This window comes from Miniopterus natalensis, chromosome 12 (genome assembly GCF_054644295.1).
Source record: "Miniopterus natalensis isolate mMinNat1 chromosome 12, mMinNat1.hap1, whole genome shotgun sequence".
NCBI lineage: Eukaryota > Metazoa > Chordata > Mammalia > Chiroptera > Miniopteridae > Miniopterus > Miniopterus natalensis.
The window spans coordinates 49080736-49103993 of record NC_142092.1 but is presented as its reverse complement, the minus strand read 5'-3'; the positions used below and the strand labels follow the sequence as shown (position 1 = coordinate 49103993).

Genomic DNA, 23258 nt, shown 5'->3' with positions numbered 1-23258 from the left:
CACTCCAATGGTAACTTCCTGAAATATGTTCTCTCAATTTGCCTCACCTAAGTCAATCATAATTGGACAATACCACCACCGGTATGCCAAAAAAAAAAAAAAAAAAAGGAGCCCAACCTCTTTTAATGAGTTTCCTCTATTACAATTGTTGGAGCCATGCAAGAGCTCATCAGGATGGCCCGGCCGGGCTGGCTCAGCGGCTGAGCATCGACCTAGGACCCAGGAGATTGAGGTTCAATTCCCGGGCAGGGCACATGCCCAGGTTGTGGGCTCTATTCCCCAGCAGGGGACCTGCAGGAGGCAGCCGATCAATGACTCTCTCATCATTGATGTTTCTATCTCTCTTTCCCTCTCCCTTCCTCTTTCTGAAATCAATAAAGATATATATATTTTTTAATTTCATCAGGATGAACATTTCTGAGACAGGAACAGTTCACCTTCCTAGATTATATCCAGAACCAATTCCTCACTTCAAGACACAGCTGCTCTATATTTCCACCCACTACCTTCCTGTCTCTCTACAGGTAGTCAGGCAAGCACCAGAACGTTCTATGAAAATATTATTGCCCTTTAATAGGCCAGCCACTTGCCACCACATCACCTATAAACTAAACAGGTGTTGCTTAGAATTGGGTGAATAAAATTCAAATGCTAAAAATCTGTTCTTTTCACCAAGAAACATGCTTTTTTGCTGATTTCTCCCATCTTTGGTTCTCAGTGAATCCAAGGAAGTTACTCAAAAGCATCTCAGTGAAGAAAAAAATTGGTAGTTCTATATGAGAACTGGCCATCTAAACTTGGTCAGCATTAGGGATCTAAGTTCCTGGAATCACATAAGAACTCATTCCTTTCCAATTCATTTTGCCTCACTATTCAAATGAATGAGAGTACGTTTCATTGTTACCTTCTTTCTACCACGAAAAACACACACGCTGGCTGTTTTGATATCTGACCGCATTTGATAACGTTTTGATTATCTGTACTCCAGACCCGAATGTCCTAGAATTCAAAATGCATGCAGTTAGAAGTGAAAGGGACTCTTAAGAGCATTTAATTACATCTCCCTCCTTTACAACTAAAGAAATAAAGTTGCAGCGAAACAGACTTGTCCCTCTTCACGTGGCTACATAGTGGCAGTGCCAGATCTAGAAGCCACGTCTCCAGCCTTCCTGTCCTGGTTCTTTCCAGAGCCTCTGCTGCTTTCCAGCATCAGTGCGGGCTTTCTAAACACCCTCGAAGGGCTAGATGGAGGCTCTTCCTTGGGAGTCGGCCCCTCCCACTCCAGAGCTGCCTCTGCTATTCCACTGCATGAATTATAGATGCAAGAGGTTACTGAAGCCTGAATGCGCAGATGTGTTCCCTTTCTTGCCCCAATGTCTTACGTTCTGTCAATGAGGAAGGTGGGTGGCGATTCTTATAGTTATCAGTTGCTCCCATAGTAAATTACCATTCTAATTTTTCCAAAATCCATTGTTGCTATGCAATGTGCAGTCAAGAAGGAACATTCTATTCTGGTTTTGAATTATGTGCGCAACTCAGACGTCTGGTTCGTGTCTAAGAATGATACATGGCTAGTTGGCATGCATAATTTGGGGCAGCACTGTTCTGATGATTCTGTGACAGGAAGCCTGGTGGCATTAAACTCCTACCTTCTGACTCCCGTGATGCCCATCCAGGCGGGCACTGACTGTTCAAGGCTCAGAGAAGAGCAGGAGGGTGCAGGGGAAAGAGATTTCAGCTTGACACTGTCATTCTCTGCATCAGAACCCTGCCTCTGCTCATCACTAGCAGAATGACTTCAAGCAGTGACCTTGGTTTCTAAGCCTCCCTCTTCTTATCTGTAAAATGTTGAACAGATTTGAACTTGCTTTATATATACTACATTACTGGGCCAATACTATAATTTGCAAGGATCAGTTAACTCCAGAAATGAGGCTACAGCAACAATATGGAAAATGTTAAAAAACAACAACCACCAAAACACACACACACAAAAGCCCTTCTTGTCTTTGGGCTCCCAAAGGTCTAACTAGGTATGAAACCCTGCTCTGAATTTACTAGTTATGTAATTTTGAGCAATTTTCATCATCTTCGCTTTTTTGGTTTAACGTCTCATGGAAAATTTCAAACACACTCAAAATAGAAAGAGAAAATAATTTAAATTAGGTACTAATCACCAGCTTAAGCAATTTTCAATATTTTGCTAATATCATGTCTTCTCTCTTCCTCAAACGCCCTCCCCTCCCCCCCAGGTATTTTAAAACACATTTGGGCAAATTGTTTTAAAGATGTCTGTGCTCCAATTTTCTCATCTAGAAAATGCAGATGACAACATCTAATTCATAGGGTAGAACTGTACTGAACACTCAGTAGATGTTAGCTATTAGCACTATTTATAGCGCCGCGCTCCCAGGTCGAGGGAGAGGTAATGATTACGTAAACAGCCTGCAGGAACCAAGATCGCGGCCGCCCCCTACCGGCAGCCCTCTTGAGAACCTTTGGGTTAGGACGAGGTTGTCCCTCGTAGGCTCCCTTCGCCGCGTGGGAAAGTGAGGGGCGGGAACCGGAAATGGGGTTGAGCCTATTTCCGGGCGCGAGGCTGCCGCCGAGAAGAGCGGAGCGCTGCCGGTGCAGGTCCGTGAGGCAGAGCCGCGATGTTCCGTATCGAGGGCCTCGCGCCGAAGCTGGACCCCGAGGAGATGAAGCGGAAGATGCGCGAGGATGTGATCTGCTCCATACGGAACTTCCTCATCTATGTGGCCCTGCTGCGAGTCAGTGAGTGTCCTTCTCTGCTGTCGCCGCGAGACCCTCGGGGAGCCCGCCGACGCCGCCCACCCAGCTCTGGCTCTACGGGCCTTTGGGGGTCGTGGGGCTGAGCTCTGCGAGCGCAGGGAGCGGGGGACCAGAGCGTCTAGGGCAGCGGGCGCATGCGCGGCCCAGAGCGTGCGGCCCGATGGGGGTGCTGCCTGCACGCGGTGGCCGGCACTGCGTGGTTAATTGTCCAGCCTTGCCCTGCTTCTAGAGTATTTGAGTCAGAGCCTCAAAGGTCATAAGCCGGAGCAACTCCCTCGTTTTGCAGGCAGAAACTGAGGGATGCGTGGCTCAAGGTCATTCAGAAATTCAGTGAATGATCTTGACCTGGAATCCAGACATTTTAACTCAATACCAGGACTCCTTACTTCAGTGCTGACCTTTGTAACCCAAAAAGTTTTGCGTATTTGTACAATGGGTAATGTAAAAATTGCTTTTTGCGGGGGGGGGGGGGGGGGAGAGTGAGAAGAAAAGGATATGAGTCTATAGGATTTAATGATAATACCTGAGGGTTTATTTGATTTTACAGTTGTTAGAAACTTATTTGCTTTACCTGGTCATGACCTTAGCCCTTTGAGGGAGGCGGGGCCTAAGATTTTGTACCCCGTTTGTTAACTTGAACTCGACTTTTAGAGGGGACTTCTGCAAGATTTAAGAGTTGCAGTGACGCTGAATATTAGAGCTGGAATTGACCTCTAGTTTTGGATATGAATCTCAGAAGTGACTTGCCCCCATCTCGTTCTCAGTTCAGTACTCTCTTCTTTGCTCCTTTATATTGCTGGGAGGTCTGAATGGAGAGGCAGGGACGATTCAAGTAAATTAAGGCCATTAGCAAGGTCGTCCTGTAGAAACTCATGTTGGGCCTAGCGCAGAGCTCACTGAAGCCAAGTCTCTTTTATTCGGTGTCCCTTTCACTGTCTGTGACATTGTTTCCCCGGGAGAGGGAGCCCTGGTGAACAGAAACTCTATCCTGCTTCTTCAAGAGCTTTTTGCAGCTCCCAACTTATTCCTCCACTTACCGTTTTTTGTTGACTTAGCTGCCAGTAAAATATTTGCTTCTTCTCAGTGACCTTTGTATTTGATGTGAACCGGTTTAAAAAAACCCACACACAAAAAAAATAAAAATAATTAAAAAAATAATAATTTAAAAACCCACATATACAGAATACTATTCTGTATTATCACTTTTTAAATTGAGGTACAATTCAGTGGTTTTTCAGTACTGTTAGTTTAGAACAGTCTATTTTAGAACATTTTCTTTCCCTTTAAAAGGGAAAAGCTTTCATTCCCCATTTACCCCCTTCCCCAGCCCTTGGCAACCACTAACCTTTTACACACACACACACACACACACACATACACACATATTATTGATTTGAGAGAGAAGGGAGAGGGATAGAAACTTTTATCCACTGCCCCTACTAGGAATTGAGCCTGCAACCCCAGGCATGTGCTCTATCTGGGAATCGAACCTGTGACCTTATGGTTCATGGGTTGACACTCAACCACTGAACCACACCAACTAGGCAAGCAAACACTAATCTACAATACGTGACCTTTTGTGTCTGGCTTATTTCACTTTGCATAATGTGCTCGAGGTTCATCCATATTTTAGCATGTATTATTTCCTTCTATGTATTGTTATTTCCTTTGTGTTCATTGCTGAATAATATTCCATTTGTATGGATATACCAATTTTATTTATCCATCCATTTGATGGATTTTTTTTTTCTGATAAGAATTAGAAAAAACAACAGGTTCTGTCAGTTTCTGACAGATCTCAGTATCTTCAGTTTAATATTAACAAAATATTTTATTTAGTATTAGCACTGAGAAAAGATTCTAGCAGCTTTTTTGTTGCAGCTCTTTTCCCCCCGGTTTTTAAAGTTATGGTAAAATGCACATAAAATAAGATTTACCACTTAACTGTTTTTTAAATACACAGTGTAGTGGTATTAAATACATTCATAATATTGTGCAACCATCAGCATCATCCATCTCCAGAACTCTTTACCCCTATATAAGTGGAATCATACAGTATCTGTCTTTTTGTAACTGGCTTATTTCACTTAGCATGATATCCTAAGGTTCATCCATGTTGTAGCATGTTAGGATTTCCTTCCTTTTTAAGGCTGAATGATATTCCATTGTGTACCATATTTTACTTATCCCTTCATCTGTCTCTGGACACTTGAGTGGCTTCTACATTTTAGCTACTGTGAGTAATGCTGCTGTGAACATCAATGTACAGGTATCTCTATTTTTAATTTTTTGAGGAACCACCATTCTGTGTTCCACAGCAGCTCTACCATTTTACATTCCCACCAACAGTGACCACAAAGGTTCCAATGTTTCCATATCCTTGCCAACAGGTGTGTTTTTTTTTATAGTAGCCATCCTAATAGGTGTGAGGTGGTATCTCATTGTAGTTTTAATTTGCATTGTCCTGATAATTAGTGAGGTTGGACATCTTTCCATGTCCTTATTTTGGCCATAGCACTTTTACACAGGACAATAATATCACTTCTTTAGATCATTATGACAGCACTTACTGGTTTTCTAGACATTTCTACCTACACTACCCCAACAGGCCCTTATAATTGAACTAGGACTGAACCATATGTGATCTGGAGGGCATAAATCATATATAGTTAGTTAATCAGTGGGGGAAATCAAAATGTGTGACTGGCTCTTCTGGTTCCCTAGTTCATTGTTGTTTCCCTACCTTCACCTTCTTTCAAATGCTTTTTTCAAGGTAAAAAATGCCAATTTGTTTCTTGTAGAGTTTTGTGCCTTTGATAGTTAAATCACAAGAGTAAAGGATTATCATTGAAAGAGGTTTGGATTTACTCTTTGTGGCCCTAGGAGGTAGAACTACTTGGAGAAAAGTGTATGAACTTTATAATAGTCATAGCTGCAAGACACTGGAATGGGTAGCCTTGAAAGACAGCGAGTCCCTATTGCTAGGCTGTGGAGGCAGAGGCTTGGCTGTCACTTGGAATTGTTTTCAAAAATGTATTTATCTAAACCCGTGAGGTTTAGCCTCAATCTTGTAATTTCATAATGTCCCGTGGGACTAATGAAAACAGATTCTCAGCTTGTTTATTTTTCTTTCAGCTCCTTTTATCTTAAAGAAATTGGACAGCATATAAAGATTGGACATCACATGTGAATGCATGATATGAAGAACCTGGTTATAGTTTCTACTCTGCAAATGAATCTGCAAATGAATAGGCCCAGAAAGATGTAAGAGACTCTTTGATTGAATGGACATAAAACTTCTACTTGTTAAGAACAAGTTTGGTTGTGGTCACTGACCTTCATAGCTAAAATAGAAAACTATTTGGGAAGTATGAAAAGACATTTCTTATGCCAGTGATATTCAGCCTCCATGAATGTTGGTGTAATTGTAAATAATGTCAAACTCCATTTTCTAGCAAGTATTAATTATACAAGGGAATTCTGTCTGCAGTGTCCCTGTCTTGTCAGTCATTTCTGTTGACCTTTTTACTTCTGTCTGGAGTATATTTGTTGAAGAGCTCCTTATGACTATTATGTTTTATGGAAGCCAGCACACGACCACAACATTTAAGCACAGGACCATTAGTCTATATTTTTAATAAATGTACCAATTAAGAAAAATTGGGTTTTTTTTCCTTCTTAACCTGCTTTTTGCTGCAAATCAACAATCACTGGTGAGACTACTATAATATTGTAATTATTACAACTGCATGAAATTGAGTTCCTCTTGTTTTGGACTGGAGAATTTGCTAATCCTGATGAAGTGACATTGTTTTATTGTTAAGCAACCTTCATGAAAGGCATCATTGCTGCTTGGTGCTGAAAATATGTAATGTCGCCCAGCCAGGCATGGCTTAGCGGCTGTCAACCTAGGATCCAGGAGATTGCGGTTCGATTCCCAGTCAAGGCACATGCCCAGGTTGCGGGCTCCATCCCCAGTCGGGGGCATGCAGGAGGCAGCTGATCAGTGACTCTCATCATTGATGTTTCTGTCTCTCCCTCTCCCTTTGTCTCTCTGAAATCAATGAAGATATATAAAATATATATATATACATGTAATACCACCAAAGGAGAAAACAGTATATTTTTAAAGTCAGTAGTTCTCCAAGTTTCTTGGGGAAGGGGACAGTCTTTAATCTTCCTCCCAGAGGCAATGCAACTACATTCACCTCTTTTTACCTAATTATATTGGTATTTACCTCATGTCTCTAAATAACATGATTGTATTGTTACTTTATGATTTTTCGGTTTTAGACATTGCTTATTGACTTCTCCATATCTGTAAGGATTTAGGTCTCTTTCCTCCCTTTACCTCCATTACTTATACATCTCATTTCTTCTTCCTCCCAGTGTACTTATTAGTGTGATGTTCATTAGATCAATTTCATTAGAATTTCAGATGCTGTTCATTGTTTTTGTTTCCTGTACATCTTTTTGTTTTTCCTAGGCATAGTTTTCTATGAATTTACCACTAAATCAAACTAAACTTTTTGCCATTGCTCCCAGTGTTTCATTAGATATGCTGTTTCATCTTGCTGAATAAGTTTTTCCTGGAGCTCCCTAACCTGCCCCAGTGTAGACTCACAGTCTTCTATGCCTGTTGTATGACTGTGCTCTGGCATCTCTCTTCATCATCATCCTGGGAATTCCTTTTCCTCTTATCCCATGTTAGATCTCGTTTTCTGTATCTCATGTCCAATGTGCATTTTTTCACCAAATCTTTGTATTGGGTTCAGTACCCCTGCCCATAACTGCTTGGCATCCCAAAATCCAGAAAATCCGCTATGTTACCCTTTTCAGAAAATAAACTTCTAATTTGGAGAGGGGAGCCTGCTTAGCAATGTAGAGTTGCAGAGAGCATTTGCTACTTAAACCTTCAACCAATTCTATTTTTATATCTACCCCTTCACCTCCTACTTCCACAAGCACATGAAGCCACCAGTTCCTGAGCCTTTTAGGGATTCTATGATGGAAATTGGGTTGTTTGTTTGGCTTTTCCTGTAAACTCAGGATTCAGTTTTCTTGGGTCTGCCATGTTATTTACTACTTGTCCATCTGTTCCAACTTCTTTGTTGCTGTTGTCTCTTCTCTTCCCTCCTCTTAGGTTTATACCTAAAACAAATAAAAATCTTTGCTGTTATTAAATAGAATTTCAGGAGAGAGTGGAAATAGATGCATGTGCTTAATTCACCATTTGTACCCAGACTGTATGTATTTTTAACCCTGTGATGTTGTGTTCCATGCTGATAATTTATATCCATTCCTGACTTAAAGAGGTACAGTATATAGTGCCATGGTCATGAACACTGACTCTAAAGATAGGCAGACTTGATTTTGAGTCCTGGCTCCAACACTTATGAGTTGGATGACTTGTAGCAACTGAACCTTTAAATCTTACTTTCTTCATGTGTAAAATTAGCATAATAGAAACATCTCTATTTCAAAGTGTTATAAGGGTGAAGTGAGAATGCAAGTAAAGCAGTTAGCACAGTGCCTGACATTTGGTAAATGCTAGTTATTAATGGTTAGTCTTTGGTGTAAGGTGCTTAAAAGTGATTTGTGCTGGCACTCACTGCATTTCATTCATGTTTCCAGATGCTATGAGATAGCATGCTTATCCTCTAATTGTGTATGGACTTCAAAATTACCAAACACTTAAATTCATTACCTAAAACAGCCTTAACCAATCAATGTTAATGCCATTTTACAGATGGTGTTTGAGACTCTAGGAATTTCAATAGCTAATAAATAGTAGCTGGCAAGGTTTGGGTTTTTGTTTATTTATTGTACCCTATCCTAAGTGCCTTTCTCCACTACTGACAATTTAGCCCCACCAGGCGCCATTGTCTATTCACCCTACCACTTAGTTTCTGTGCTTCACCTCCCTCATGTCTCAGTTTAGATTCCATTGGCCATCATTGTAATCATTCTTGCACAAATACATTTCACTCTCTTCCCTCTCTCTAGCTTCATTGTACTTCCCTGGCAAAACCCAACCCTGGTTAAATCCAACTCTCCCTGTTCTGTGCTGCCCTGTGCAGTTGAAAGTGGCTGGAAAAACAAACAAACATACTAACAGAATCCGCTTGGAAAATGATGCCTCTTAATTTCTGTTGGGTCCTGCATGACCACTTCATTTCCACAGGTCATTCTTTCTTCTCTACTAAACACACATTTCATATCTTCTCTTACCTCAGAATTCCAGTATCTCTTATCTTTAAGCTTAGCTGATGGCACTGCTTTGTATTTCCTTGAGAACAGAGAAGCATCCAGAAGAAAACTTCCATAAGCTTACTCCATGATACCTGCCCACACACCAGCATTTATACCTTCCCTCGTGTTAGACCTATAGTAGTAACTATAAAAGGGTGGTTGTGTCAAAGAAAGAATAATTGTCCTAGAAAGCAGATAGGATAAATGGAAAGCTCGGGAAGATTTCCTTCTTGAGCTCACAACTGCTGTTACCAAGGTGGACTTGGGTTGTGGAAGGGGTTCTTCATTGGAGGAGGTTTGTAAACAGAACCTGAACATAGATACTCTAGTAGAGATTGCCACTATGGGGGAAAGAGTTTGTCATTTCTTCTCCCCATTACTGAAGACTACTTGAAGTACTGTCTCACACATTTTCTGTCCCCCATAATATCCTTACAAAGAAGGGACTGAATAAATTGTTGAGTTGAAGGTGGAAAAATACTGACTTTCCAGCTACTACCTGTCATCCAGGCCTCAGAAAAATCCCAATCTATTTGGTATTCACTTTCACAAATATTCAGTGACTACAGTACTACAGGTACTGTGGTAGGTGAGGGATACAGCAGAGAATTCACTCATGATACCTATCTTTAAGAGGCTTGCTTACAATCTAGCAGGGAAGTCAGACATTACATAATTTCATCACTAATTCCATTATATAAACTGCCAGGAGAGTGAAGTACAGGTAACTAGAACATGGCATAGGGGAGCTCTGACCTATTGGATAGGGGAGGAAGCAGGAACGGCTCCTTGTGGAAGTCGCATTAAAGATTTGGATGACTAGGAATTTGCCCAATAAAAGAGCGAGGAACCTTTAAAAAAGGTGTTAAAGCAGATGTGTTTAAGGAATAAAGAAGGCCAATGTGACGAGTGTGTTGAGCACGGAAGAGAGAAACTTCAGTCCTTCCAAAAACTCCTACTATTTGCAAGTTTTAGTCTTAAAGAGGTCCCATTCTGACATCTGCTGGTTAGTGTGTATACTGCAATTCCAAATGTCATTACAAAGAACCACCTATATTTTTGAAGGCTACTATGATAAATTGGAAATAAAGCACCAGGTTTTTTCCTTACTCTGTATATGTCCATCACAAAGGAGATGTGAACAATTGTTATTTACATGTTATTTGCATGCACTCAAGCCATTTGCCTACTTTTGTACCAGTTCACAAAAGCTTACATAGAAATCTCATCTATAAAAGTTGAACAGACTTGTTACTGAGATGTAAAAACATTACAAAAATCACTTGCTTTGTGCTTTAAATAATATCTGATGAAATGTTTTCAGTTATGAAATGCTGTTAAACTGTTACTTCATAAATAAGACAGCTGGCTTTAATCCAGTAAGCATTCTACTAATGCTAAAGATCTGCTTTAGCCCTGGTTTGGCTCAGTTGGAGCGTCGGCCCGAGGACTGAAGGGTCCTGGGTTCAATTCCTGGTAAAGGGCACATACCTCGGTTGCAGGCTGGATCCCTGGCCCTGGTTGGAGCGCATGCGGGAGGCAGCCGATCAATGTGTCTCTCTCACATCGATGTGTCTCCCTCTCTCTCTCCTCTCACCTTTCCATTCTCTGAAAAATCAATGGAAAAAATATCCTCAGGTGAGGATTTAAAAAAAAAAAAAGATCTGTTTTAAAACATGTCTGATAAGTTTCCTCTTTTTTAATCACATTAGTGTTTTCATTTTCCACTTACATCTATAAAAAACAAATGCCAAAAAAATTAATATTACATAAACATATATACAGACAATGACACTGCTGCATTTGAAACAATGTTCCACTGGCAACTGCCTCATCATGAAGTTACTTGAAATATTTATTAATCAGCTGACGTTAAAAATAAAAATTTGGTGAACAAAGGATGATTTAGAGATCTATGTAATGTGAAAATGTGGGTTGTTGGAATCTATATGTTAGGAAGGAGCATTAGGATTAGTAGTTCAAAGTCCTGGGTTACAGCTTCAGCTCTGCTATTATTTGACTATATGAGTGAGATATTTTACTTGGAAATACCAAAATCCAGCCTTGGTAGATTTAAGGACAAAAGCAATTTAAAAGAATTATAGGTAGTTTAGCATCACCAGGAGGCCTAGAGAGTTGGGCTTGGAGACTAGGCAACTGGAACATCACTGTTTGTCACACGGTCAGTCCACACAACCTGGTGCAGTGAGGATACCATCTCTGCTGAGGATTAGATGCTACCATTTGTTACCAAGGCCACAGGCACAGAACCCTGGACTTTTATGGCAGCCAGTGTTGCTCTAAGAACTTCATCTTGCTGCATTTGCCATGGTCACCAAAGAATTATTCCACAACTCTTGTGTCTCTGGCTCCCAATTCAAAGTCCAGGGAATGTTTAATTTGTAGTGTCACATGGAGAAGCAGAGAAAATATCTGGATTTCAGCTTCTATAGTGAAAGGCATGCTCTGATTACCAACAAGCTTAAGATGGGGAATTTCCAAATGTAGGAAGGGAGTTTAGATCCTGGGCAGACAAAAAGGATGACAGAAGTCTATTATGTTGACCCTGGACAAATCACTTTGAGCCTCACTTTTCTATAAAGCAAAGTAAATAACATTCACATGGCTGTGGGAAATTATGTATGTTACTCATTCGTTTCACAATAAATACCAGCTATGTGCCAGGATGGAAAGATGAGCAAGCTGGCTCATGTTTAATGGAGGAGAAAAATCCACAGCAAGTGGTAAGGCAGAGGTATGCACAGGAGAGAGGAGGGCAGAAAGAAGAGAGGGTGGAACTGCAGTTTGCAAATGATGTCTTCATGTGCAAGTACTTATATATAAAATCACATTTTCCATTGCACAAGTGATGCTTGCACCACTAATAAGAAAGACAGCATGCTCTCATAGAAACCTGATGCATTTCTTTAAAAGGCTTAGCTCTTTTATAGAAATGCCACAATAATAACGGCTGGCACGAATCCAGAAATTCAGGCTTTTGATTGATTATTGACAGATATTTAGACTGCCAGTTTCACACAATGGGGTACTTTTCAAAGGATTAAATGTCATAGCTTTGCCAGTCATCAATAAGACAAATCATCAAACTCACTGTAGTGTAAATCATAACCTGTTTTGACCTGACTTGGCCTAAACTAAGTCAGAGAGGTGTTTCTACTATATATGGCTATTGTGTGTACAGCTTTGTGTCTTTGCTTAAAATAATCTGTTGACTTTAGGCTTAGGGTGTTCTCCCCTCCCTCCTTTATAAAAAAGAGCAGCTGCATGGTAACTTGGGCCTCACTCAGAATAATAATAGAATACATTTTTATAGAATACATTCTATAGAACCAGGGACTGACAAGTCGATGGGACCACGGGGTCAGCTATTACAAACCTCAGTCTGCTGCAATAATTTTTTCACAGCAATCCCAAGTTAGATTTCTGTAGCTGACATTCTCTCCTAAAATCTAGACGTCTATATCCAACTGCCTTTTTGATTGCTTCATTTGGCTGACACACAGGCATCTTAAATTTAGCAAGTGTAAAATTAAGTTCTCGATCTCCCTTCCCCTCAAAATAGGTTCCCCTACAATAGTTATCATTTCAATAAACAGCACATCCATGGGCACAGTCAGTAGATTAAGCTAGAAGTCTAGGAATCCCCCTAATTTCCCATATCAAGCCAAGTTGGCTCTACCTCAAAAATGTATCTCTAATCCATTTCTCTCCATCTTCACTGCCATTACTCCAGTGCACATCTTAACCAACCTCTGCTTTCACGCTTAGCTTTGCCTATTCTCCACATATCTTTTAAAAAGATATCAAATCATCTACATTCTCCCCCATTCAACAAAAATTTAAAACGCACATAAAATTTTAAAACCCATCCTTATCCTGACCTACTAAATGCTGCATGATCTAGCTCCTAACTACATCTCTCCATTTATACTTTTCTCTCCTTAACCCAATAAGCTTCTGACAAACTAGACATCTCCATTTACCCATCTTCCATTTCCTCTGCCCTGCCCCACCCCACCTGGCTCTTCACACTGGCTTTCCCTCCTCTCTCCCATCTAGGTAACTCCTTACCTTTCTCTGAGAGGTCCTTGACTACCTTCCCTTGCCCCCTAATTTTAAGTCAGGGTTCCTTCAGTGCACTTGCCATCATTTAAAATACATACTTAAGCGACATCTAATTAATAACTACCTTCTCCACTTGAGATTTAACTTCAAGAGGACAGGAACCATATCAGCTTTGTTCACTTTTATGCCCATAATAACAGCAGGGGCACCAACAAATACCACTTACTATGTGGCAGGCACTGTGCTAAGCGCTGTATCTATAATGCTTTTATAGACACCCCCAGGATGCGGTCGGCCCCATAGCCAGGGGTCGGTCTGTTGAATGAATGAGCCCAGCCCCTGTGAGCACACCTGCAAGTTGCTCACCTCCACCTGAAACAGCGCGACTATAGCCAACCGCGGCGATCGGAAGACTCCTTTAGACTGACCCCAGCGTGCCTCTGCGATTCCGCCCCCCGCTTCCATTTCTGCCCCTTTCGGGCCACGCAGTACAAGCCTTCATCGTCCTCCCGCAAGCGCGACTCCGCAGAACCTGAAGCCCGCGCGTCCCCCTCCGGTCTCCCGGAAGAGACGCCCCGCGGTTCCCTCGCCGCCGCGGTGGTCTAGGAGCCGCCCCGCCCCCCGCCCGCCTCTCCCAGCATCCCCCGCCTCGCGCGTCACGTGACGGCGCCCGCCCCGCACCAGCCCTGCAACTGTCCGCCCCCGGGCGGGGCTCTGGGCCCCTCGCGCCGCCTCGCGCCTCGCGGTGCCGCCGCGGCTCCGGCGCCCGCGGCCCGGACTGCGTGGGCGAGCGCCCGGGGAGCTCGCGGCCAGGTAAGACGCGGTCGGCCCGCGGAGGCTGTGCGCGAACTTAATTCCGCCCGCATCCCCGGGATGCCCCAGGCCCGGGGGAGGGGCTCGGCCGCCGGAGGGCTGCTCGCGGGGACCTGGGGCGCTTCGCGAGGCGACCGGCCTGGAAGGCACGGCTGGGTCCGGGCCGAGGCTGAGCGTCGGGCGCCGGCGGGACCCGGCGGGGTGCCCGCAGGCCGCTCGCAGCCCCTCCTCCTGCGCTCTGCGGGCAGCTGCGCGCTCGGCCGCGCGGAGGAGCCGTGCCTCGGTTTCCCCTCCTGCAGAATGACCGCGCCGGGAAGGTGGGTCTGGGATTTTGCGAGTGTGTAAGTGAAGGGGCAGAGGAAGAAGCAGGCTCGGGATGGGAAGAGCCCTCACCTCGGAACGCGGGAGCGAGCGTCCGCGCCGGGCACCTCACTCAGTGCCTTCTGTATTTTATGCAAATCACAAGCCTCTTTGAGATTCCGTTTCTCCATCTTTAAAGTAAAGGTGATGATCCCTGCTCCGCCTCCCTCCTGGGACTACGGCGAAGAACGGAAAGCCATTTAAAGAGCCAGAGCTCTGGAGGCAGCCAGACTCGGGTTCAAGTTCTAGTTGCCACTTACTAGCTGTGTGACCTCGAGCCACACAGAACCCTCATTTGTTTTTTTTAAATATATCTTTATTGATTTCAGAGAGAGGAAAGGAGAGGGAGAGAGAGAGAGATAGAAACATCAATGATGAGAGTCATTGATTGAGCCCGCTGCCTGGGCATGTGCCCCAACTGGGAATCGAACCCCGATCGCCTGGATCCTTGGTCGATGCTCAACCTCTGAGCCACGCCGGCCGGGCCAGAACCCTCATTTGTTAAAAGCAGATGATAATACTTAGCTCATGAGGCTGCTGTGAGGATTAAGTTTTAAAGGGCTTAACACAGTGTCAGGCACCAGAGCGCTCAAAGATAGTGCTATTAATATAAGTTTATTAAATTAGTAAGCTTCACGTGAGGGGTGTTGAGAATAGCCACAGGTCAGTTTCTGTGTTTAGTCCTTAAGAGTACTGTTTTGGTTTCCTAAGAAAGGATCCAAGTGGGACCCTTTCCCCCTTTCTCTTTCTGGGCCCCTTTGGTTCTCATTTACAGTTGGCATGTGAACCTGTTGTTCCTATCAGATGAGTCAGGCGGGATGGGAACATTAATGTACTGGAGCAGATGGGTATCAGATTCCCTCTGAGAAAAAAAGCACCATGCCTGCGCTACCACCAAAAAAAGCACAGTACAGTGATTGACTGTCTGAGCTGGAAGATGCCTGGGAAACCATCTCATCCAACTGTCTCCTTTTGCAAATGGAGAGGCTGGACCCAGAAAGAGAATGGGACTTTGATTTTCTCAGGAAGGGACAGAATGTTGGCACTGTGTGGTGGAAAGAACATACACTGTGTACCAGACACTGTGCTTTCCCTAAGTTCTAACCTAATTTTTCATTTATTCAACAAGTATTTTTGGAGCACCTACTGTGTGCTTGTACACCTAGGAACTAGAGAAGAAATATATGTGTTTTGTACATATATGTTATATATATACACATATATATCCATTCTTCTGCTGGTTCTCGGTATATTTTATAATAACAATAAGTTTCAGCTCCCAGTGAGCTTGCCTCATAGCAGCTGGCCCCAAGGGACAGAAACACACAGAGAGGTCTAAATTACTTCATGATCAGCCCCAGCAGTCCCAGAACCCTTGTTGAAGCCTGGTGAGATTTTAGACACTGGAGAAAATACTGCTTTTTTAGGGCTTTTAGGAAAGGATTTCCTTGTCTTTCTGGTTTCAGGCCTCTAATTATTTTCAGATTTCTGAAGAGAGCCACCCTCACCATAGTGCTTTCATTTTGGTTCCCATGGTTATCAGATTAATTGTATTTTTATGATAGCACAAGTAGCTGTTAACTAATAACGTGGTCAAGCAATCCCATTTACTGTGAGTTTCTGTTTTCTGGTGGTGGACCTCTGTTTTTTTTTCAGCTACAGAACAAACTATCCCTGCCTGCCTCCCTCCCTCCTTCCTTCTTTAACAAACCTGCATGGGTAGCAGGACCAAGGGGATGCATTTGGGAAGCAACCAATTGATCTCTCTCTCCCCCCGCTCCTTCCCCTCTCTCTAAAAACTAGTGAACATGTCCTCGGGTAAGGAGATATATATATATAAATCTCCTGGCTTAGGGACCTCAGAGTCTGGGAGAAATGCAAGGAGCAAATCAGTAGACCTCTGATTGGGAGCCAGCCAGAGCTCTCAGAGGTGGGAGGGATAGTGTCCTGGGCAACGAAGAAGACATCACACACTGAGATGCTTTTCAAGGAAGATATGAAAGAAACAAGTCTCTTTTACTTGTCTCAGTCACGTAATAATAGATGATACTACAAGAAGTGTTTTGTTCCTTCGCTTTGTCTTAATGAATGAACCTTCTCTTAAGTCATCTATCACAGGCATTGCTTGAAATGACTGCTAGTTTCTCTCATTACCCTCTTTCTGTTATCTTAGTGATGTATTAGTTTTCTACTCATACAGGTGATATTGTGTACATAAAAGTAGATAGACATTAAAATTTTGTGTTTCATTTTAGGTGCTTAACTTGTGTGTCTCACCAATTGTGTTCTAATGCAGTCATGTGCTTCTTTATTTTTTCAAGTAATCTCCCAAGTCTTTTAATGCCCTTATTAGTAATTCAAATATCTCTCATTTCCAGGCCCCCTGGGGGCTTAAACAGTCCAAAGAATTCAGTCAGTCTTCTGTTCTCCAAAGGAACAAGAATTGCAGAGTCTGAGCAGTACATCCACGTTGTTATTTCTGAAACAGCTATATGGTCTCACTCTTTTTTTTTTTTTTTTTTAATATGTTTTTATTGATTTCAGAAAGAAGAAGGGAGAGAGAGATAGAACATCATTGATGAGAGCGAGTCATTCATCGGCTGCCTCCTGCATGTTCCCTACTAGGGATCAAGCCTGCAACCTGGGCATGTGCCCTGACTGGAATTGAACCAACCACTGAGCCATGCCAGCCAGGCTGTATGGTATTACTCTTGAAGAGCTGCCCCGTGTGGTCCAAGGATGTGTGGTTACTACTGCTCAACGCCCTTGTTGAACCAGGTTCCAGCAGCCTGATCCCAGGCTTGGATTCCAAGGTTAGAGCTTTTCTAGCTTCTGCTCATGTGCTTAGCTATTCTCCCCAAAGCACCGCACTCTGCGCTGTGTGTTGAGCCTGTCACCAGGCTGGGCTCTCCCAGTCTCCTGTTGAGATTTCTTTGAAGGCATGTAGCCTTTGAAGGCATATATCCCTTTCCTGCTAGCAGCCTTGATCATGGTCACCCCATTTTCAAACCTTTTATCAGGGTTTGGAGGCTCAGTCCCTCTTCTTTCTAACCCTAATCTGAGACATTTTTCGGCAAGTTCTGTTTCCTCTCCTGAATTCTGCCTACAAAGGATTCTCAGGAATGGCAGGCAGCCTTCAACAAGGTAACTCCCCTAGGTGCCTACTCACTGTACTTTTCATATGTAAGAAGGGTCCTCTGATGACTCCTGGCAAAGCATAGATCTGTTCCCAGGAGACTGTGTCTCCACCTATAGTCCTAAGAGAAGTTGGCATTAATGAAAGTTTACTTGGCATGTGCCCTGTTAGATATTTGGGGGCAAGGTTTTAACTTAAAAATGAAGGATTTTCAGTTCCCTCAACTTTTCTAAGAATCAGACAATAATCAGTATGTTTATTCCATTGTCTATTTTATTTTTTTAAATATATCTTTATTGATTTCAGAGAGAGAGAGAGAGAGAAACATCAATGATGAGAGAATCATCTGTTGCCTCCTACACGTCCCACACTGGAGATCGAGCCCACAACCTGGGCATGTGCCCTAATGGAGAATGGAACTGTAATCTCCTGGATAATAGGTCAATGCTCAACCGCTGAGCCACGCTGGCTGGGCTCATTGTCTTTATTTTAAACTTTTAAAAATACGATGTATAACGAGAATGCCGGCAGGAAAAACCTCCCACAGATTTATAGTTTAACAATCCTAAGGGAAATATACATGTAACCACAGCCCATGTCAAGAAATGGAATATTTGCCCGGCCGGGCGTGGCTCAGCGGTTGAGCGTCGACCTAGGATCCAGGAGATCAGGGTTCGATTCCGGCCAGGGCACATGCCCGGGTTGCGGGCTGCAGCCGATCAATGACTCTCTCATCATTGATGTTTCTATCTCTCTCTCCCTCTCCTTTCCTCTCTCTGAAATCAATAAAGATATATTTTAAAAAAAAAGAAAAGAAATGGAATATTTATTTTAAAAAATTTAAAAAAAGATATGGAATGTTGCCAGTACTCAGTAGTACCCTCTTCCAAATCATAACCTCCTTTCCAAGCAAAACAACTATCTTGACTTTTATGATAATTATTTATTTGCTTTTCTTTGTAATTTTGTCACCTATATTTACATCCCTAAACAATATAGTTTATTTTCACTAGTTTTTAAACTTTATACATATAGAATCATATTGTGTGCATTTTGTGTTTGCTTCTTTTGCTCAACTTGTTTGTGAGTTGCATCCATGTAATGATCACATTTATTTTTATTGCCAACAATGTTTCATGATATGAATATGTCACAATATATTTATGCATCCTGTAGTTGATGGACACCTGTGTTGCTTATAGTTTCTGACTACCAAGAACAGTGCAGCCAATAGCATCCTAAGACATTTTCTATTATGTATGTGAACAAGTTTCTTTAGGTTATTATGTGAAAGTGGAATTGCTTTGCCACATAACCAGTTTTCTAAGTGATTGCACCAGTGTACTTTCTGGCCAGCAGAATATGAGAGTTCCAGTTGCTTTACATCCTTACAAATAGTTGGTATTATCAGTTTTAAATTTTTAAACTGTTCTCAGTGTATAATGATATCTCTTGTGGTTTTAATTTTCTTTCCTTGGTTACTGCTGATGTTGAGCACTTTTTTATTGGTTAATTAGATGGTCTCTTTTGCGAACTCCAGGTCTTTTACCTGTTTTTCAATTTTTCTTATTGATTTGTCAGAGTTCTTGATATATTTTGGTTAGTAATCCTTTGTCAGTTCCATGTTTTAGAAGTATCCTCTCCTACTCTGTGACTGTCTTCTCACCCTCTTAAATGGTGATAGCTTAGATTCCCTAGAAGCAGGACCCCAAATGGGGATTCCTGTTTTAAGTGATTTACTGGAAGTGCTCAGGAAAAGGAGAATGTGGGAAGCAGGATGGGGGGAGAAGGGAAAGAGGAGTACAACCAGATTAGGTGTTTTCAGCTGAAACTTCTGTCTGCGGGGTGGATGAGCTCGCCAGGAAAGAGGGTCTGGGTGAGGCGCCGATAGTATTCCCTGTTGTCCATTTGGATCCATTCCCTTTTTACGTCAAGTTTACTCCTTCCAGATACAATTTCTCTAGGTTTCTGGTTGGTCACAATTCCTGGAAAAACTTACAAGAGGAAGGTTAGTGGGACAACTACATTCCTGGCTGCTGCGTTTCTTTAGCCCACAGATCTGATACGTGCTGGCTTCCTGCCCCGCCACCCGTTTTAGTTCCTCTCCTTTGTCCCTTGAATATTTGAGAGAACTCAGTGAGCCACCTGGGTCTGGAAGTTTGTTTTCTTTTATGTTATTTTTAACCACAGATTCGATGTTCTTAATGGTTCTAGGGCAGTTAAAACTTTTTCTTCTTAAGTTAGTTTTAATAAGTAATATTTTTCTAGGAATTTGCTCCTTCTAAGGTTTCAAATTTACAAACACACACACATATATATGTTTATAATATTTCCTTATTACTCATTTAATGTCTGCAACATCTGTAAAGATATCCCCCATTTCACTCTGACTTCAGTGGTTACCCTGGAAATTTTAATTTAACCAAAGTTGATAAAGTTAGAGCTGATAAATATCCCTACTCTTCTTTTAGACAGTACAGGGACCTTAGACCGCTTGAACTCCATTTACCCCCTTCCCTCTTAGTGGTAGGCTAGTTGTAATGCACTGTGTCAGCTTTGATTAGAGTCACTTAAGGACCCACAGATGGAACAAATGTGATGAGGGAGGAAAAGTCAGAGAGCAAAGAATTTGCTTGAGAAAACTATACATTTGTCAGAACTCTTTGGTTGCAGGTTATGAGCTTAGACTCTCTTAACTTTAAAAAGAAAATCTGTTGGCTTATAAACTGCATAGCTGGATCCAGGGGCTCAAAATATACTTTTAGGGCTGTGTGTGTGTGTGTGTGTGTGTGTGTGTGTGTCTCCATCTCTCACAGTTGCTCAACCTTGTCTTAATTTGGCTTCATTCCTCACATGAACTCTTCTGAGTTGTTCTAGGGGTTGCAATGTTCTGATTGTCTATTTTAGGTCAAGTATCCATCCTGTGTGCTGGAGGCCTGAGACCCTATGAATGATAGTTCCACCAGGACTAAATGGAATGGGAGCAGAGTTCCTCTAAGGCACTAGAAGAGGAAAGATTTGCTGGGCAGATAGAAGCTATAGCTACCATAGTCCACTACACCGTGTAATGACTGGAAGGAAGAGTGATGCAAAGAAAGGAGAGCTAGAGAGTTTGCAGTTGGAACTAACTCAGTTGATCTGTACAAGAAAAAAAAAGGACATCACATGTTCATGAGCCCACTGAAAGGGAAAGAAGAGTCTGGTCAAATAGTTCCTTTGCCCACCAACCACTGGGCACTTTGGTTTTGTTGGCTGAGGACATGGTGTTGGTTCAGGGCAGCAGAGGTGAGAGAGCTAGTGCAAGGGCTCTCTACCATGTGGACGTGTATTCAGTGTATCAGCCATGGTGCTTGCTAGTCCCATAGTGCTTTTTAAGAAAACTTCTACGTTCACAACTGTTCATGCAGGGAAAGCCCCAGACAGTCATGTTTTCTACCATGAAATCTTGCTCTTTCCCTACCCGCTAGTAGTCAGAATTTACTGAACCAGAGATGAACATCAGACCCAAGAACAGCCAATTCCTGGCCTCACCAGGGACCCCTGCAGGGGCTGTGGTCTCAGTCCAGGTTAGGAACCTCAGCTGTGCTGCTTACTAACTAAAACGGGAGTAACTGTTTTTTCCTCGAATTGGGGATAAGACTACGACCTCTTGGTTTGTTGTAAGTGCTCATTGAGATGACATATAAAAAGTACCTGGTATTTAGTACGTCCGCATCACACTTTTCCCTGCCCCCTCAAGGCCACCCAGCTAATTGGTGTGAAGTCAGTACTAAATCCCAGGTCTGGGAATTCCCCACCCAGTGCACAGTGAAACAGTGAACGGGCAGTGCACTAAAGAAGGGAGGGAGAGGGGCCCTTATGGCTCCCAGCCACACTAAGAAAGCACCATATGTGCATAAAAACACCGCATTCTGGTCTTTGTCATCAAGTTTCAAAGCTGCAAATAAGAAACAGCTGGTGATTTCTTAGGCTGAAGAGAGCTAAGATTTGAAGAAATAATGAAAAGCCCAGCTGAGACTCAAGGGTGGAGTCTTTATCTGACTCCTGACTCCCTAACAGTGCTTACCTCTGTCTTATACATCACAAGTGTTGACTACAGACTTGAGTTTTATTTACTTTTTTTATTCCATGGGGACCTGTGTGACAGTAGGGATTCCTACGGCTAATGGTTTGAATAGCCTGAGCTCTACTAATACCCCAGGTAATGATGATGGTGATTATTCATTCAGTAAATGTTTATCGAGCACCTACTATGGGCCAGGCATAGTTCTAGGCATAATACAAAGCATGACACAAAGTTTCTGCCATTAAGGAGCTTACATTATACTCAGGGGAGACAGATAATGAAGGAAACATTATATATAAGATGATAAGCTCCTTGAGGGCAGAGGATGCGTCTGCTTCGTCGTAGTGAGTTTCCTCTAGTAGGTGTCCAGACACAGTGTCACCTGGCCACTCTGCATCTGCGTATGCTGTCTCACTTTTCACGTGGGCAGGCCTGATGGTGTAACATGGTACTTCCTCGTGTCTCCTTCACTTACTCCACAAATCCACTCAAACAAAAAAGCATTAGTGAGCTCGATAGGTGTCACTAGATTTTATTCCTGACTTGCCCACCCATCATGATGCTCAGCTAACTCAGTGGCCCATAGAACCCACCTTTGCAGAAGCAGTGGGGGTCTAGAGAGCAAACCAAAGCAAAGCTTTCCTGCCAGTGCCTTGCGTTGACTAGACTTCTGTACAGCGTTCAAAGGGTATTTACTCCCAGTTTCTCCTTAGCACGGCCTTTCAGTTCAGGCACTTTAAATGGTAGGCTGGCGAGGACTTGGTCAGCAGACTTCTCTCTCTTCACTCTCTCCACTCTCTCTAGTGATCTCATCCCATCCCATGGCTTTAAATGTCATTCAGGCCTCTGTTTAAATGTCACTTCCTTAGAGACCTTCCTTACCAACCCTATCTAAAATAGCACACGTGTGCATGCACACAGGCACATAGACACACTCCCTTTAGCCTGCTTTATTTCTCTTCATAGCATTTATGTTATTTTCAAAATTCATTGTCTGTCTCTGAAGGTAGGGACTCTGTCTTGTTTACTGCTTGTCAGTATTTGGAACAGTGCCTAGCATAATAGTTGACAGTCAACAAATATTTGTTGAATAAATGATTTTTTTCTTCGGAAATTTTCAAAATCCTCATGAGGTGTAGCAGGACAGCTGTCATTAGCCTGTTTACAGATGAGGAAATCGGCTCAGAGAGGTTAAAGGGCTTGCCTGACGTTATAGGGCTGGGACACAGTAGAGCCTGCTTGTTGAGAGCCAAGTCTTGTGGGACTCACCTCCCAAGAGGATGGACTCTGCCTCGCCCACAGAGGTGGGGGATACCAGGTGGCCTGCAGGCATGTGGATACTGCCAATGGGCTGTTAGGAGGTGCCACGAAAAGCTCTTGAGTTCTCACTCTTGGGAACATGTAAATAAAGGAACAGCTTAAGGCCTACCTTAGGACATGCTTTCTCCCATCCCAAACAACTTCCCATTGTTGTTTCTCCAGTCCTTTGCAAGTGCACAAGCCCTGGGGGGCATTCGTTACTTTTAATTCCATAGCTCAGAGGCCCCAATGGCAAAAAGGAGGGACAAAACTCGAGTACTTTTTTTTTCAAGTGTTACTTGGTTATAGAAATCCCTGTAGACGCATGGATCCCCATGGATTAGTGTAAAGATACAGTAAATAAAGCCAAATGGAACAACAGGGAATGCGGCATTTGAGCAAAAGGAAATCCTCATCTGAGCTCAGAGGGGCCTGGACTTCTTATGCTAATAC

General features: G+C 42.8%; 2 protein-coding genes across 6 annotated transcripts in view; both read left to right on the top strand.

Moving 5' to 3' along the window:
• The first annotated feature begins 2632 nt into the window (after positions 1 to 2632).
• TOMM5 (translocase of outer mitochondrial membrane 5) lies at positions 2633 to 8595 on the top strand. Its single transcript, XM_016222920.2, has 2 exons — positions 2633 to 2775; positions 5929 to 8595. Exons 1-2 carry the CDS (start codon positions 2655 to 2657, stop codon positions 5961 to 5963), a joined length of 156 nt encoding a protein of 51 aa, XP_016078406.1. The 5' UTR covers positions 2633 to 2654; the 3' UTR covers positions 5964 to 8595.
• A 5269-nt stretch (positions 8596 to 13864) lies between these two features.
• The window catches only part of FBXO10 (F-box protein 10), a 31546-nt gene continuing 22152 nt past the window's right edge, over positions 13865 to 23258 (top strand). Inside the window, exon 1 of one of the 5 annotated variants that reach the window (XM_087822771.1) lies at positions 13865 to 13944. Coding sequence is in view for 4 of the 5 variants with exons in the window: in XM_016222921.2 (XP_016078407.1) it covers positions 17004 to 17117 (114 nt within the window). In the remaining variant the exon portion in view is untranslated. Of the gene's footprint in view, positions 13945 to 16857; positions 17118 to 23258 lie in introns of those variants that run through there. The other 4 variants (XM_016222921.2, XM_016222923.2, XM_016222924.2 and 1 more) reach the window with 4 other exon arrangements.

Excerpts from the sequence above, each read along its gene's own strand:
- TOMM5 (XM_016222920.2), top strand. The coding sequence starts at position 2,655 with ATGTTCCGTATCGAGGGCCTCGCGCCGAAGCTGGACCCCGAGGAGATG. Across the intron at positions 2,776-5,928 it reads TGTGGCCCTGCTGCGAGTCA|CTCCTTTTATCTTAAAGAAA; the intron begins GTGAGTGTCCTT and ends TTTTTCTTTCAG.